We start from the raw sequence: 15,450 nt of genomic DNA, 5'->3' as shown, positions 1-15,450 counted from the left end.
GTTTGACGTTGTTTGTCAGTTTAAACTTAATGTTTATCATAAGTCATAACAAATTGAACTCGTACCTAATTACAACCTTGTCATTTTGAATATTGGGTTTAAATTTGCTTACTGCGATTACCTGTCCAATTTGAAGTTTACTGTGACAAAGCTTTAAAGTGTTTTACAATGACATCTTAGCTGTCTATTGGTAAACCTTATGTCGTTGCAGTAACGTACACAAATAAATAGTTTTATGGTTTATGGTGGAAGTTAGCAATTATTTTATTGAGTGTAGAGCTAAAAGTCAAGTAGAGCTGTACAGAAAATTAAAAATTCAATTTAAAAAAAAAGTAACCATCAGATTAAAAGATGAATACTCTAGATGAGTTTAAAAAAATAAAAATCAGTTGGGGTGTCTGAGGTTTTGAGTGTTACCGGAAACACGGTGTATGTACGGTATATTTAGGTTTATTTTAATTCCTATTTATGTATGTTTATTAGTATTAAGATTATTTGACGTTTTCTATCACTCACTGCATCACCTACTCAAATCAGTTGTTTTTTGTGTCTTGTCTCCACTACCCAAAGGTTGTCTGGAAGAGATCGCTCTTTAGCGATAAGACCGCCTGTTGTCTACCATAGTTCATTAAAATTATGTGATGTAATCATGTTATATTGGTGAACAATAAAGAATATTTGTATTGTATTGTATTGGTGCGACAGAGCCAGAATACCTTTCGTGGCATTTCTTTTTCGTTTCGCGTCGCAGAAATACCATTCGGCTACGGCACCTGTTTACCTTAATAGTTGAGAATTGAGAACGCAAATAAGGCGTAGGTGTTTGTGTAATGTGTTATAGCGATTCGACTGAATTTTGTCAGTTCAAAGTCTTTATTAAAGAAAAAAAATTGAAAATTTAAGAGCGACTGCCTAGTCGTACGACACGAGTTCGAGTCCCGCCGGAAGCGTATTGTTCATTTAATACAAAAACTTGAAGTATCGTTAGCGCACGGACGCGGACGGTTTCGCTTAATAAAAATTGATTCGTCAGTTCATTTGAATTTCTTTTAAAGATTCTTTGTAAGATTTAAGCAACAATTTTTTTTTAATAGATTGCCACCTTTTATTGTAGGCTCGTCTATGCCAAGTGGCTTCGGGTGCCACTTCGACAGCCTCTTTAGTTGGCAAAATCATTGACGCGTTATCATCATGGTTCTAGTAAAGTACAGATAGATGTACTACCTACTTAGTTTTTCATTTTATTTTTTCGTAAACTTTCGTAGTTATCTTGAAACTTCAGTCAATATCAATAATTCTTGCACTGACTCGGGCTGGAATAGCATCACACATGTTCGTGCGTTTCTGTAATAATATGACGAAAAATAATTATGTTTCGCTAACATCCATAGGTACTTAATAGAATTGATATTGATATCGATTGATAGTCATTGTGACTTTCATATCTTTGCTTTATCAAAATTTTTTAATTTTTTCCTGTCAAACTAGTTTAACAAATCGTGTTTATCTTGTCGTTATGATCAAACCAGAAAGTTTCAAAAAAATATGTAAATTACACACACCATGATTCGAGATTTTTTTTAATTCCATTAGGTACCAATAACAAATTACCGACAGGGTACAGTCAGCTGACACAAATACAAACACAGTAAAGGCAGTTACTATACTACATACTACACGGTGTAACTTGAGGAAACCGAATAATTTTAACAGCGTTGTTAGCGACGCGTCGAAATATATGTAAAATAGCATAAGAATTCGATTAAGACTGTATTCGCAATAAAGATTATTTCGTAGGTAGGAAACGGGTAGAACTGCGTTAGTTAAGTTAATTTTGTCAATTCCGATTATTAAGTATGATAATAAGACTCATATGTGATGTATTCGATAGCAGGCAATTCCCATATTCCTTCCTTCCCAAGTCGCGGAAACCGAGTCCAAAGTTCAATCTAAACTCAGACTGTCCATTGGACTACGATTAATAGCCAATAAGCACTAACGTGAGAGGCTTAGAGCGAGAAAACCGAACTCTCCTCTGATTGGCTAAAAATATTTCCTTAAAGTTCCGAAATCATTTTCCTTTCACCCGAAAATTGCCTTAGGATTACTCGAATCCAAGCCAATAACTCGATAACTATAAGACATATGAAGATGTAAATAGTTTTAAAACGTAGCTGGGAACTTACGTAACACGATAACCTAACATTTCCATAGTAATATACCGTTATCGATAACAATAGAGCTCAAGGCAAGCTGAGAAACCAGTCTATTGTATGGCCCGGACGGCTAATCACCTCTTCTATTGTGTAAAAACGTAAACAAACGCAGGTGCATTCCACTCGAGGTGAATGACCCTAGTGTCAGGTGCATTGTTACGTAATTTCGAAGCGATAGCCTAATTAGTTTATAAGTAATTAGGATTTGAACGAAAAATGATAGCGTTAAATTCACGTAATCGAGCGCCGTAACGCGTTCGACCAATCACGACGCGCCATCCGTCGCCTATCGGGCGCAATTATTTACCTCTCTATCGCACGGAGCCTCGCGCTCAGCCGAGTCGTGATTGGGCGAATAAATTGAAATGTTTCTTTCCGTGAAGCGTAGGCGCATTCTGAAAAGGGGTATAAAAGGAACGATCGCTCGGTATGGGACATTCGAATTCGACCGGAACAAGAAGAACCAGCAGCCTCCAAGGAAAACCAGCAGCCAGCAGCCTACTACAAGCAGCCTACAGCCAGCAGCCAGCAGCCTACAGCCAGCAGCTAGCAGCCTACAGTCAGCAGCCAGCCACCCTCCACGACGGGTAGCGGCAGCAGCAGAAAACGACAGCATCGCGACGTATCGTCCGTACCGAGCGTTTCGTTAGAATATTAGCTAGGAGTATTTTTATAACCGCGTTAAAATTAGAGTCGTTGATTTTTGTAAATATAAACCATTTGATTTGATTCGTTTTTTAGTTAGTTTAATCCAAAATCATAATCGGTACGGTTGATTGCTGAGGACGACATCGAAGCTCAAGGTACAGGCCCGGGACGAAAGAGTGAGTCGCACGAGCTCCAGCACATTCTCTCCACTTCGAGCCGTCGATAGGAAGCTTTGCGGACGCGGTCTGCAACAGTTTCTGGTCCTTCGAGCCGGATCTTCGTGCGGACTACGGGTCTACAGCGACGTACCTGTCATGAGCGACGACAGGATGGTAAGGACGAGGTCCAGGTCCAACCGAGCTGCGTCAGTGACGAGCGAAGAGGAGAGGCAGCAACTACTCGACGAAGGCGCGTCGGCGGCCCGCGAACGAGAGGCCGCACGCGCAAGCGCTGAGAGGGCGATGGGCGCCGACGCGGCGCGCCCTCCCTCACCTCCCTCCGGACCCGCTGGCGTAACGGAAGGGCTTAGCGTCGCCGGCGCGCAACCGATGGGCGCGGCGACAGCTAACAGCACGCTCAGGTATGGATTAACCGTAGAGACACCGAGGTCACCGTCCTACGACACGACATTGCTATGGCGAAGGGATTTAGCCAAGCGGTTACGGCGTCGTTCCAGACCCACGCCGATCCCAGCTAGACATCCCAAGGCTGCCGTCATAGACAGAACTACCGAGAAACGAAAGTCGCTGCAGGAAACTACCAAGGAGGTAAATAAACCAATTATTAAAGCTCAGTCCGTCAGATCACATGCGAGCAGTCGCACTGTGATAGAAGCGCAGCTGTCTCAGGCGGAGCTCGAGGCCAGCGAACGGCTAGCGGAGATATCCCGGAGGGAGTTGCAGCTAGAAGCGGACATGGTACGTAAACGGCTAGACGCCAGAAAACTGCAGATCCGCGCTAATGCGGATAGCGCAGACGAGCACGAATCTGCTGGTAGCGTGCGGAATTCGAATCAAGATCGATTAGACGAATGGCTAGAGAACTCGCGAGACGCGACGTCAAAACCCATTTGTAAGAGGTTAACCGACGAACCTCTACCCAAGTACGAGACTCCGAGACGACCTGCGCAGGCGGAGCGGCATATTCGAGGCCTCTCACCGGACCGCCAGGTATATCGGCGATCGATATCGCCACCGTCGGAGTCGCGTAGGCGATCGATATCGCCACCGGAGCGACGCAGGCGATCGACGACGCCGCCGGCGCGTCGCGAGCGATCGACGTCGCCACAGCTGGACGCGCGTACTCCGCACACGGCGCACACGCGCGCCACCGAAGGTACTGTAGCAGAGTCCATGCTGCACCTGTTCGAGAGGATGCAGATGGCGGCCCGTCCAGCCCCGAAGGATATATTCGAGCTGCCGCATTTCTACGGAGACGTCAGCGAGTGGAGAAGTTTCTACAATACCTACGCAGAGACATCGAAGCGGTATAAGTTTACTGACTACGAGAACGTGGCGCGGCTCAGGATGGCTTTACGCGGGGACGCAAAGACGTGTGTGTCTCACGTGTTATCGACAGCCACCAGACCCGATATGATCGTGAGAATACTGAAAAAGCAGTTTGGACGCAGCGAGGTATTGTTAGACAAGGCGATTGACGACCTGCGAAAGTTGCCGCAGTTGGGGCCTACCGCGAACGACCTCAACACTTTCGCGATAAAAATAATGAACGTGGTATCTACAGTTATGGATATCGATCGAAGGCACTATGCCGATAACCCCATGCTCATCAGAGAGGTTACGGACAGGTTGTCGCCGCATCTTCGAAGCAGATGGTGCGACTACGCGAAGAAACATCGAGACAGCAAGGACCCGGAGATTCTGCAGTTGGCGGATTTCCTCATGGAGGAGAGCGAACAGGAGATGTCCTTCTGTCACGCCCGCGCCGCCCCGAGGCGAGCGCAGGCGCCGTTATCAGTGCCGCACGCGCGCGCAGCCGGCGCTCGCGTGAAAATATCCGCAACGCACAACCCGCCGAGAGCTCCCACAGGACGTCAACACGAGGTGCAGAAAGTGACGTACGCGACACGTCAAGCCACAACATCCCGTTCGACGACGTGCCTGTTCTGCGGTGGCGGTCACCTGACGCCGGACTGCCGCAAGTTAGCCGCCCAATCCGTGGGCGCTAGATGGGAGTGGGCGAAATTAAATCGTATATGCTATCGCTGTATCGACGCGAAGCATATGAAAACACAATGCAAGGCCAAAGCGTGCGGCGTTGCAGGCTGTCCTCACGTACACCATCGACTGCTTCATGCGGACTCGCCGCAGGAAGTGCGTGAGGATACGGCTATGGTGCTAACACAAGAAATCAGGTCAGTACCTACATCGTCAGCAGTGACGTCATCGGCCGAGCCAGCGGACACGACGGAGCCGCGAGCTGCGGACGACGAGAACGACGCCCGCGTGTACGTGTCGTCAACACCGGACTACAGCGTGCTGCTAAAGGTACTACCCGTAACCGTATCAGGTCCAAAGGGAACGGCGCATATCTTCGCTTTCCTTGACGATGGATCCACCTTGTCAATGATCGACCAGGACGTCGCGGACGAGATCGGCGCGGTCGGTCAAGACGAGCCGCTATGCATAAGAGGTATTCAGCGGTTGAAACTTAGCTCAGTGACACAGACGGTCAAGGCTAAAGTAAGCCCCGCTCGTGGCGGCTTGACATACGATATATCCCTAAAAACGGTAGACGGACTAGGGATACGCTCGCAGTCATTAAATAAGAAGCGTCTATTGGAATACGAACATCTGGCGGACTTGGGCGACGAGTGCTACACGGGCATGGGCGTGCCGCAGATGTTAATAGGCGGAGACTTCAGTCATCTTATAAACCCGACGGAGGTGAGGCAGGGCGGCGAGGACGAGCCGTGCGCAGTTAAAACCTCGTTAGGATGGGTTTTCTTCGGGCGAATGCCGAGGTATGTACCAAATAACGAGCAGGTCGTGATGCACTGCCACAGTGACGACAGTGATCTCGTGGAGCAGGTCAAGAAACACTGGGCAGTCGAGGCGCTTGGCATAACGGCAAAGGACAACATTCGACCCGACGACCAGCGAGCGATCGATACATTCGAACGAACAGTAAAAAAGGTAGGACAGAGATACGAAGTCGGCCAACTATGGGCTGCCGACGACATAAAGCTGCCACCGAGTTTCAACATGGCGAAGGCGAGATTACGCAATCTAGAAGCCCGCATGTCGAGAGATCCTGACTTCGCCAACGAGTATCAAGCACAGATACACAAGCTTCTGGAAAAGGGGTACGCAGAGCGCATCATGGAACCACCGCAGTCAGATCGGATGTGGTTTCTGCCCCATTTCAGCGTCTACAATTTAAATAAAGGAAAGTATCGCGCTGTATTCGATTGCGCCGCGAAAAGTCAGGGATGTGCATTGAACGATTTCATCCTCGCGGGACCGGATTTACTACAGAGCCTGCTGGGGATACTACTTCGATTCCGTGAGTGGGAATTCGCCGTCACCGCGGACATACAGGAAATGTTCCTTCAAATACAGCTGCGAAGAGAGGATCGGCATAGTCAGCTCTTCATCTGGAGGGGATCGCGGCGTGACGTGACACCGTGGACGTACCAGCTAAACCGGGTATGTTTCGGTAACATCTCTTCTCCTTTTCTCGCACACTCGGTGCGGAATAGGAATGCGACGGACAACAAGGATCGCTATCCGGACGCGGTCTACGATATCCATAATAATCACTACATGGACGATTATGTGGCATCATATGAGACAGAACGGGAACTCATATCAACAGCGACACAGGTGAGACTAGCACACGCGGAGGCTAGCTTTCGGCTGCGCAGCTACGCTAGCAACAGCGAGTTGTTAATGCGAAACATCGATCCGGAGGAGCGAGCGACGGGACCTTCTCATCTCGGAGAAAAGCAACAGACCGTCCTCGGAATGACGTGGGACCCAGAGACGGATACGCTGGGGTACAACACGAAAATGCTACGAGTGCCAGACGACGTGAAAAGGTACGAGCGATCGCCCACTAAAAGGGAACTTTTGAGTGCCGTAATGTCAGTTTACGACCCATTAGGCCTCATAGCGCAGTATATGATAAGCGCTAAGATCATATTCCAACGTGTGTGGACAAAGGGCACGGACTGGGACGAGCGGCTGCCGGCGGAGGAAGCGGAGGACTTTTTCCGGTGGCTGAGGGCACTGAGCGACGTGTCCGCGCTGCGAATACCCCGACGATACGCCACGCCCACCGGTGCAGTTAGAAGAGAACTGCATATTTTCAGTGATGCATCGACCGAGGCCTACAGCGCGGCGGCCTATTGGCGAATATCGAACGACGAGGAGGAAACGCAAGTGAGCTTAGCTATAGCGAAAAGCCGAGTTTGCCCGCTAAAGGTAATGACAGTTCCCAGGCTCGAATTAACCGCAGCAGTCGTCGGCGTGCGGCTGGCGGAGACAATTTTACGCGAGCAGCGTTATCCTGTGACAAAGGTGACGTATTGGACAGATTCCATGATTGTTCTCGGATGGGTTCGCGATGACGCGCGAAACTATCGTCCGTACGTGTCACACCGACTTGCGGAGATCGCCGAGAAAACAGATAGAGACGCGTGGAGGTATGTACCAACCGCTCAGAACCCCGCAGATCGAGCGACGAGATGTCAACCAGCGCAGAGCGTGCGCATCGAGGACGAGTGGTACGAAGGACCGCGCTTTCTCTATGGACCCGAGACATCATGGCCTAGTCACACATCGAATCGAACAGACGACCTGCCTGAGAGGAAGGCGAGGCCGTCAACCGCGACATCACTGGCGATCATCTCAGCGAAGCCAGACCCTTCGAGCGTACTGCCAGACGTGAGACGGTTTAGCAGTTACGACAGACTGTTGAACGCGACAGCGAACGTCTTGCTATTCATCGAGAAAACGAGAACGAAGAATAAAGCCTTGCAGCTACAAGTCAGACATTTGAGAAAGGCAGAACACATGTGGTTGCAATACAGTCAACGACGAAGCTTTCCCGAAGAACTTCGAGCCTTAAGCCAGAATAGGCTCATCGATCGCAAATCGCGATTATACGACCTGGCACCCGAGCTAGGCGATGACGGCGTGTTACGCATGAAGACGAGGCTGGGCAGCGCTCCAGTATTGTACACCGCGCTACAACCGATAATACTGGATGGCCGCGAGCCGTTCACCCGTCTACTCATCCTGCGAGCTCACCGACGATCAGCGCACATTCACAACGAAGCAGTAATCAACGAACTGCGACAAGAATATTGGATACTACATCTGCGGCCGACCGTGAAGTCTGTAGCTCGAAACTGCGCGCTATGCACACTACGACGAGCAACACCGAGAGCGCAGCCCTTAGGCGATCTCCCGCCCGAGCGACTACAGGCGTATCAACGTCCCTTCACTCACACCGCACAAGACTACATGGGACCGATGTTCGTCACGATCGGACGGCGCAGAGAAAAACGCTGGGTGTGTCTATACACGTGCCTAGTGACGCGCGCTATTCACCTTGAAAGCGTGCACAGTCTTTCAACCGACAGCGCGCTACTATCACTACGAAGATTCGCCGCGAGAAGAGGATGGCCCAGGACGATGTACAGCGATAACGCGACGTGCTTCAGGGCGGCGGCGACGGAACTACGTGAGGCGTACCGGCAATGGCTGCCTGTACTGCAAACTTACGCCACTCAGAACCGAATGGAGTGGAAATTCATCCCACCTGGCAATCCTTCGGCCGGGGGCGCGTGGGAGCGAATGATAAGGACAGTTAAGATAGCGATGTCCTACACTTTCAACGAACGAGCACCGAAACCCGAAGTTTTCGAAACTCTACTCGCCGAGATAGAGAATATCGTCAACCGACGACCACTTACACATGTCAACGTCGATCCAGACTCCGAAGAAAGTTTGACTCCAGCACACTTTCTACTTCTTCATAACGCTAACCTACCGATGATTGGCGTTTACGACGAGAACGAGAAGAAGCAATGGAAGATGGCCCAAGCGCTTGCCGACCACTTTTGGCGGCGCTGGACCAAAGAGTACTTTCCTCTACTGGCACCGAGGAAGTCGTCCCACGACGGAGGGCGGCAACTTCAACCAGGCGATGTGGTCATCGTCGCTGAACCCAATGGTCCACGCAGCGTGTGGCCCCGAGGCGTCGTCGAGACTACCTACCCGGGACCCGATGGACGGGTCCGCTCCGCTGACATCAGAACGAGACACGGGACGCTACGCAGGCCTAGCTGCAGGCTGGCGGTCATCGCGTCGCAACCCATGCACCAGGAGTCTTCGACTGCGGGGACAAAATGTTAGCGACGCGTCGAAATATATGTAAAATAGCATAAGAATTCGATTAAGACTGTATTCGCAATAAAGATTATTTCGTAGGTAGGAAACGGGTAGAACTGCGTTAGTTAAGTTAATTTTGTCAATTCCGATTATTAAGTATGATAATAAGACTCATATGTGATGTATTCGATAGCAGGCAATTCCCATATTCCTTCCTTCCCAAGTCGCGGAAACCGAGTCCAAAGTTCAATCTAAACTCAGACTGTCCATTGGACTACGATTAATAGCCAATAAGCACTAACGTGAGAGGCTTAGAGCGAGAAAACCGAACTCTCCTCTGATTGGCTAAAAATATTTCCTTAAAGTTCCGAAATCATTTTCCTTTCACCCGAAAATTGCCTTAGGATTACTCGAATCCAAGCCAATAACTCGATAACTATAAGACATATGAAGATGTAAATAGTTTTAAAACGTAGCTGGGAACTTACGTAACACGATAACCTAACATTTCCATAGTAATATACCGTTATCGATAACAATAGAGCTCAAGGCAAGCTGAGAAACCAGTCTATTGTATGGCCCGGACGGCTAATCACCTCTTCTATTGTGTAAAAACGTAAACAAACGCAGGTGCATTCCACTCGAGGTGAATGACCCTAGTGTCAGGTGCATTGTTACGTAATTTCGAAGCGATAGCCTAATTAGTTTATAAGTAATTAGGATTTGAACGAAAAATGATAGCGTTAAATTCACGTAATCGAGCGCCGTAACGCGTTCGACCAATCACGACGCGCCATCCGTCGCCTATCGGGCGCAATTATTTACCTCTCTATCGCACGGAGCCTCGCGCTCAGCCGAGTCGTGATTGGGCGAATAAATTGAAATGTTTCTTTCCGTGAAGCGTAGGCGCATTCTGAAAAGGGGTATAAAAGGAACGATCGCTCGGTATGGGACATTCGAATTCGACCGGAACAAGAAGAACCAGCAGCCTCCAAGGAAAACCAGCAGCCAGCAGCCTACTACAAGCAGCCTACAGCCAGCAGCCAGCAGCCTACAGCCAGCAGCTAGCAGCCTACAGTCAGCAGCCAGCCACCCTCCACGACGGGTAGCGGCAGCAGCAGAAAACGACAGCATCGCGACGTATCGTCCGTACCGAGCGTTTCGTTAGAATATTAGCTAGGAGTATTTTTATAACCGCGTTAAAATTAGAGTCGTTGATTTTTGTAAATATAAACCATTTGATTTGATTCGTTTTTTAGTTAGTTTAATCCAAAATCATAATCGGTACGGTTGATTGCTGAGGACGACATCGAAGCTCAAGGTACAGGCCCGGGACGAAAGAGTGAGTCGCACGAGCTCCAGCACATTCTCTCCACTTCGAGCCGTCGATAGGAAGCTTTGCGGACGCGGTCTGCAACAAGCGTATTCCTGATCATATTTCAAGACTATAATGTCATAAGTATTATTATTTTTCTGGATTTCGCCTAAATGTAGAGGTATAAAAACAACTCATTATTATTTCCTAGTACCTAGGTAAAAATGCTTTTTGGTAGCAATGTTGACATTATGGGATATAATTTAATCTTATTGCATGAGATGTCAAAATGTATCAAGTGTTGTCGCAAAAATATGTGACACGTTCTTATGGCTCCACAAGACCATATTAGATCTTTTGACGGCCTTTGTTGCGTGATGTAACAACATAATTATTGCAGGGGATTGTACATTAAGAGCAAAAATATGTATCGAAAAAATCGTCTCATAAATATGGTACTACGCTCTTATTACACCAGCCTAAGATGCTATGGACCATATTTTTGAGTAAGATGTTGTGTACATTCATATTTTTACACTTGACTGTACTGAAGCTTTTTATGTGTAGAGAGGTTATAATGTACAAAAATCGAGCGATATCGATATCGAATGATCCTATTGTTGAGTTGAGTCACTGCCATACAGAAGAGCGATAGAAGGAGATAAGTGAACGTCCTATATAGTGTTCTATTGTTTTTATTATTAAGTATGGTCTATTTGGCATAGTTTTTTAAAGTCTAAATTCATCGCAGTATTTTTTTTACCCAAGCACGTTTACACGTGCCGTTACGTATGACGTCGCATATTACAGTATCGTCAGCCCGGCTACCTCAATTTAACGTATGATATTATCCCGTCATTAGTGACGTCTATCGCTTAAGTTCGTCACAAGCCTTTCTTATAGGATTGTAATAAGGTCAAGAGAAGATTATTTTATCCCTATTATTCTTGAATACAAAATAGTCCCATACCTATTTAGAAGTAGCTATTCAGACCTGACATTAAAATAAGTTTTTTTACAAAAAAAATATATTTGGCACAAGCTTTTATCGCCGACTGTGCCTTTCTTTCAACAGTCATCTAGGTACTGCTCTCCGAGATTTTTCTTAAAACCCCTTCCTCGATGGGGATACGACGTAACGTTTCATAACAGAGTTCTTATGACTACTTTTCTGCTCCATCATCAGATCAGCTCTATGATACCATAATATTGCATTGTCACGTGATTTACATATTCGTGCAAAATTTCAGCTCAATTCGGAAACCGGGAAGTGGGTAAAATTTTGCTTCTACGTTTTAACCCAAACTAACATTACTAACAAGGCAAGTTGAATTATTAATTAATTAATTAGCTTGTAATATCCAGGACCAGCAACCCGCCAAGGAGGTGCTATGTTCATCGTCGTTTTAAGTTTAGTTAGGTACAGTCAAGTTTACAAACATATTTACATCCCAAATATGGCAAATATATTATGAATACGCGACCATATATTCTCATAGAGCCTTAGAGTCGTGTATATTTTAAACATACACAACGTACTTAAAAACATACACAATTCGCCAATCGCTAACGCTCTGTGGCGGACGTAACGCAACTGGCTCTGTCACACTATAAAAGAGCGATAGAGAGATATAACTATGATACAATACGGAGCAATGAAGCTACGCTCGTTGCGATTAGTACGCGTAGGCACTGAATGTGTTAACTAACACGTTAACCGCTGGCCTACGACGGTCGTAGCGATCCATCGTATTCGTAGCCGATAATATCGATTTCCCGGTATACATAATTCAAATTCACGATGACGGGCAGATTTGTCACATCCTTGTATAGTAAGGTGTAGCATTACGTACCTTAACCATGACTTTTGAAGTTTTAGAACACGTAACGCAATAACTCGAACGTCACAGAAAATGTATATATTTTTTTGTTCTATGTAAGTAGTAACCGTTTTTTCGCGACGCTTACAACACATGGTAGCTACTAAGAACCCTTGTCTTCGTGAATGAAAGAAAGAAGTAACTTTAAATTGGCTTTATTTCTAAGAACACATAGGTAGATACTCTCAATTTCTAATTAGAATTGCTCATCTATGTAAATAGTGCAAGTACTTACTTATAATACCTACCTACCTACTTATAGTTCATACATACTTATACCATAAGACCTTAACTAGCTTAACCCTTAGTCCATCCATAGCGGCAAAGTACTTTCCATCGTTCTTTAAGCAAAAACTAATGTCGTCAATTAGAATATGGTTCTAAATCGAACAACTAGAAATGAATGTTAAATGGTTTAAAGGGTTAAACTATATGATGAATGCTAAGTTCTTGTTTGTTTAGCACTAACCTGCCACTTGTTGAATGAGTATGTTTATTAAGGTACAGCGGGGCAAATCTCGACTGGGGGCAAATGTAACTGGTCCATTTTTTCCATGTTTTACAATGTTTAAAAACAACCGCGCACTGAGTCTGAATTTTGCATTAAGTAATATTCTTAACTAAATACCTAATGTCTTTTTTTTAAAACCTAATGACCAGTAATATGGTACGTTTCAATCCACTTTCAATTATTACATTTTATTTTATATTATAGCGGTTGTAGGAAATGTAAAACCATTGACGTATAGTGACGGACCCAATCATGGACAGTTTAAGAAAAAAATTCGCCTGTTTTTGATATTTCACTGATAAATGTAAAAATTCTACCGCCAAGCGTGTTAAATCTTGAATGTCCTATCCTTCTTCTACATTTCAAGCGTATTGCAGAATAGATACTCCTATTGGTTTCTTCATAGTTAACAAATTAAAACTAGGTGTTTTTTCTCCAATTATGGACGGCAGTTCTCCAGTAATGGATCCCCCATTATGGACAGTGAAATAAATTTAAAATTTTACTTTTAAAGCCAACTGATACGCAATGAGTCAATTTTATACACCATAAATACAATTAGTTTGGGTTATTTTAACATAGGATTGTTTCTTGTAAATTTTGGTTTTGTAAATTGTTCCTTGTCCATCATAGGAGGTAGGCAGTTTTTCGGGTCCAGTAATGGACACTCGCAAAATAACGTCATTTCTTTATATCTTTGGAGCAACAAACTAGTATGTTTTATACCTTATCTCATGCTTAATGCAGTAAGTAAAACGCATTCAAGATTACACCGTGCGTTATTTTTTTATTATTTTATACATGAACTCATCTCTCTTAGCAACATTACTAAGAATTCGTCTTGATATTTTTTTCAGTAAACTGGTGAATTTTATCTTGTCTCCAAATCCTTCAGAAATAACCGAATTAATTGAAACTTCAAAATTAAACAGCTCTACAACTCTAGTTTATGGTACATAGCCGTCAGTTTTTAGAAACTTGTTTTAGATACTTATTTTTATAGATTTGTGTTTTTTTGTCCATAACGGCATCACCGTCCATTATGGGGTATTTTACCTTAAGTGCATGCTGTTCTTATAAAAATACCAAAGTCACTATAAGTGTACCGTTCAGATTTGAGGAGTTCCGTTTTGATCTTCATCAGCAGTTCCACTGCACCCAATGTCACTGTTCTGGACGCAAGTGCCTGCTGTTCTTATAAAAATATTAAAGTCACTATACGTGTGCCGTTTAGATTTGAGGAGTTTTGTTTTGACCATCATCAGAAGTTCCACTGCAACAAATGTACGTAAATGCATGCTGTTCTTATAAAAACACAAAAATCACCATGTATGCATTTCAGATTTGAGGAGTTCCCTCGATTTCTCCAGGATCCCAGCATCAGAACTGGGTTCTGATAAAAATGGAACCAATCTGTATGCATAATATACATTCAATCAAAAGAAAATTCAAAATCGGTCCAGTAACGACGGAGATATCGTGGAACAAACATAAAAAAAACATACAGACGAATTGAGAATCACCTTGTAAATTCCTTAAAATTAACACTAAGATAATTTTTAAGAAAAAAAAACCGCCTTCCTTTGGGGTTCTGGTGATAAATACTTTCAAATGTTGGATTACGTTATCAATTCGTCTGTATATTTTTTAATGTTTGTTATTCGATATCTCCGTCATTTCTGAACCAATTTTGAAATTTGGATGATTCTGAAGTACTTACTTACAGATGAGACTGATTATCAGAACGGAACTCTAAACAGGGGCGGCTCACTCTTCATCAACAGTTCCACTGCACCAAATGTCACTGTTCTGGACGTAAGTGCATGCTGTTCTTATAAAAATATCAAAGTCACTATAAGTGTGCCATTCAGATTTGAGGAGTTCCATTCTGACCATCATCAGGAGTTCCACTGCACCAAATGTCACTGTTCCCTACGTAAACGCATGCTGTTCCTTTAAAAACACACCACCATATGTATACCTTTCAGATTTGAAAAGTTCTCTCGATTTCTCCAGGATCCCACCACCAGAACTGGGTTCTGAGAAAAATGGGACCAATCTGTATGGATATACATTCAGTAAAAAAAAATATTTCAAAATCGGTCCAGTAACGACGGATATATCGAGGAACAAACATAAAAAAAAAATAAAAAAAAATTGGTTGTCCGTAAAGTCGGTTTACGGACGGTAGTTTGACGTGAAACATTACAGTAGTATAGACAGGGGCGGCTCACTCCGCGATTCTATCGCCGCACTACAAAGTACATGCGGCCTAATCAGGGGTGGCGCGCGGCGCGTTTTCACGGAACTCACGTTCCCACTTTCTATTGTTACTTTACGTCGCGAGTTTTTTTAAGCTTCTTTTAAAGTGAATGGCTTATATATAATGCTTAGTTAAATAAACATCATTGGGCTAAATCGGATCAGTTTGACCCAAGGAAAAAATTTTCCAAGCAGCATCGACAACATATCGCCACAGGCAAAAGTGCAACAGTCGCTGGCCTTACTTATCCTACTGGTC

The 15,450-nt window shown here is 44.9% G+C and overlaps 1 protein-coding gene across 1 annotated transcript; it reads left to right on the top strand.

The window, feature by feature from the left end:
* Positions 1-3,325: 3,325 nt before the first annotated feature.
* LOC125231348 lies at positions 3,326-9,247 on the top strand. The gene is made up of 2 exons (XM_048136794.1): positions 3,326-4,033; positions 6,362-9,247. The coding sequence occupies exons 1-2, from the start codon at positions 3,326-3,328 to the stop codon at positions 9,245-9,247; spliced, it is 3,594 nt and encodes a 1,197-aa protein (XP_047992751.1).
* The last annotated feature ends 6,203 nt before the right edge of the window (positions 9,248-15,450 follow it).

The sequence above is a fragment of the Leguminivora glycinivorella genome, chromosome 11 (genome assembly GCF_023078275.1).
Source record: "Leguminivora glycinivorella isolate SPB_JAAS2020 chromosome 11, LegGlyc_1.1, whole genome shotgun sequence".
In the NCBI taxonomy this organism is placed as follows: Eukaryota; Metazoa; Arthropoda; class Insecta; order Lepidoptera; family Tortricidae; genus Leguminivora; species Leguminivora glycinivorella.
Note: the sequence above shows the minus strand (reverse complement) of the source record. Positions and strands in the feature narration are given on the sequence as shown.

Bases quoted from the DNA above. Each gene is read 5' to 3' on its own strand.
- LOC125231348 (XM_048136794.1), top strand. From the start codon at position 3,326: ATGGGCGCCGACGCGGCGCGCCCTCCCTCACCTCCCTCCGGACCCGCT. The intron at 4,034-6,361 runs GTATATCGGCGA...GATTTACTACAG, and splicing joins GCCTCTCACCGGACCGCCAG to AGCCTGCTGGGGATACTACT.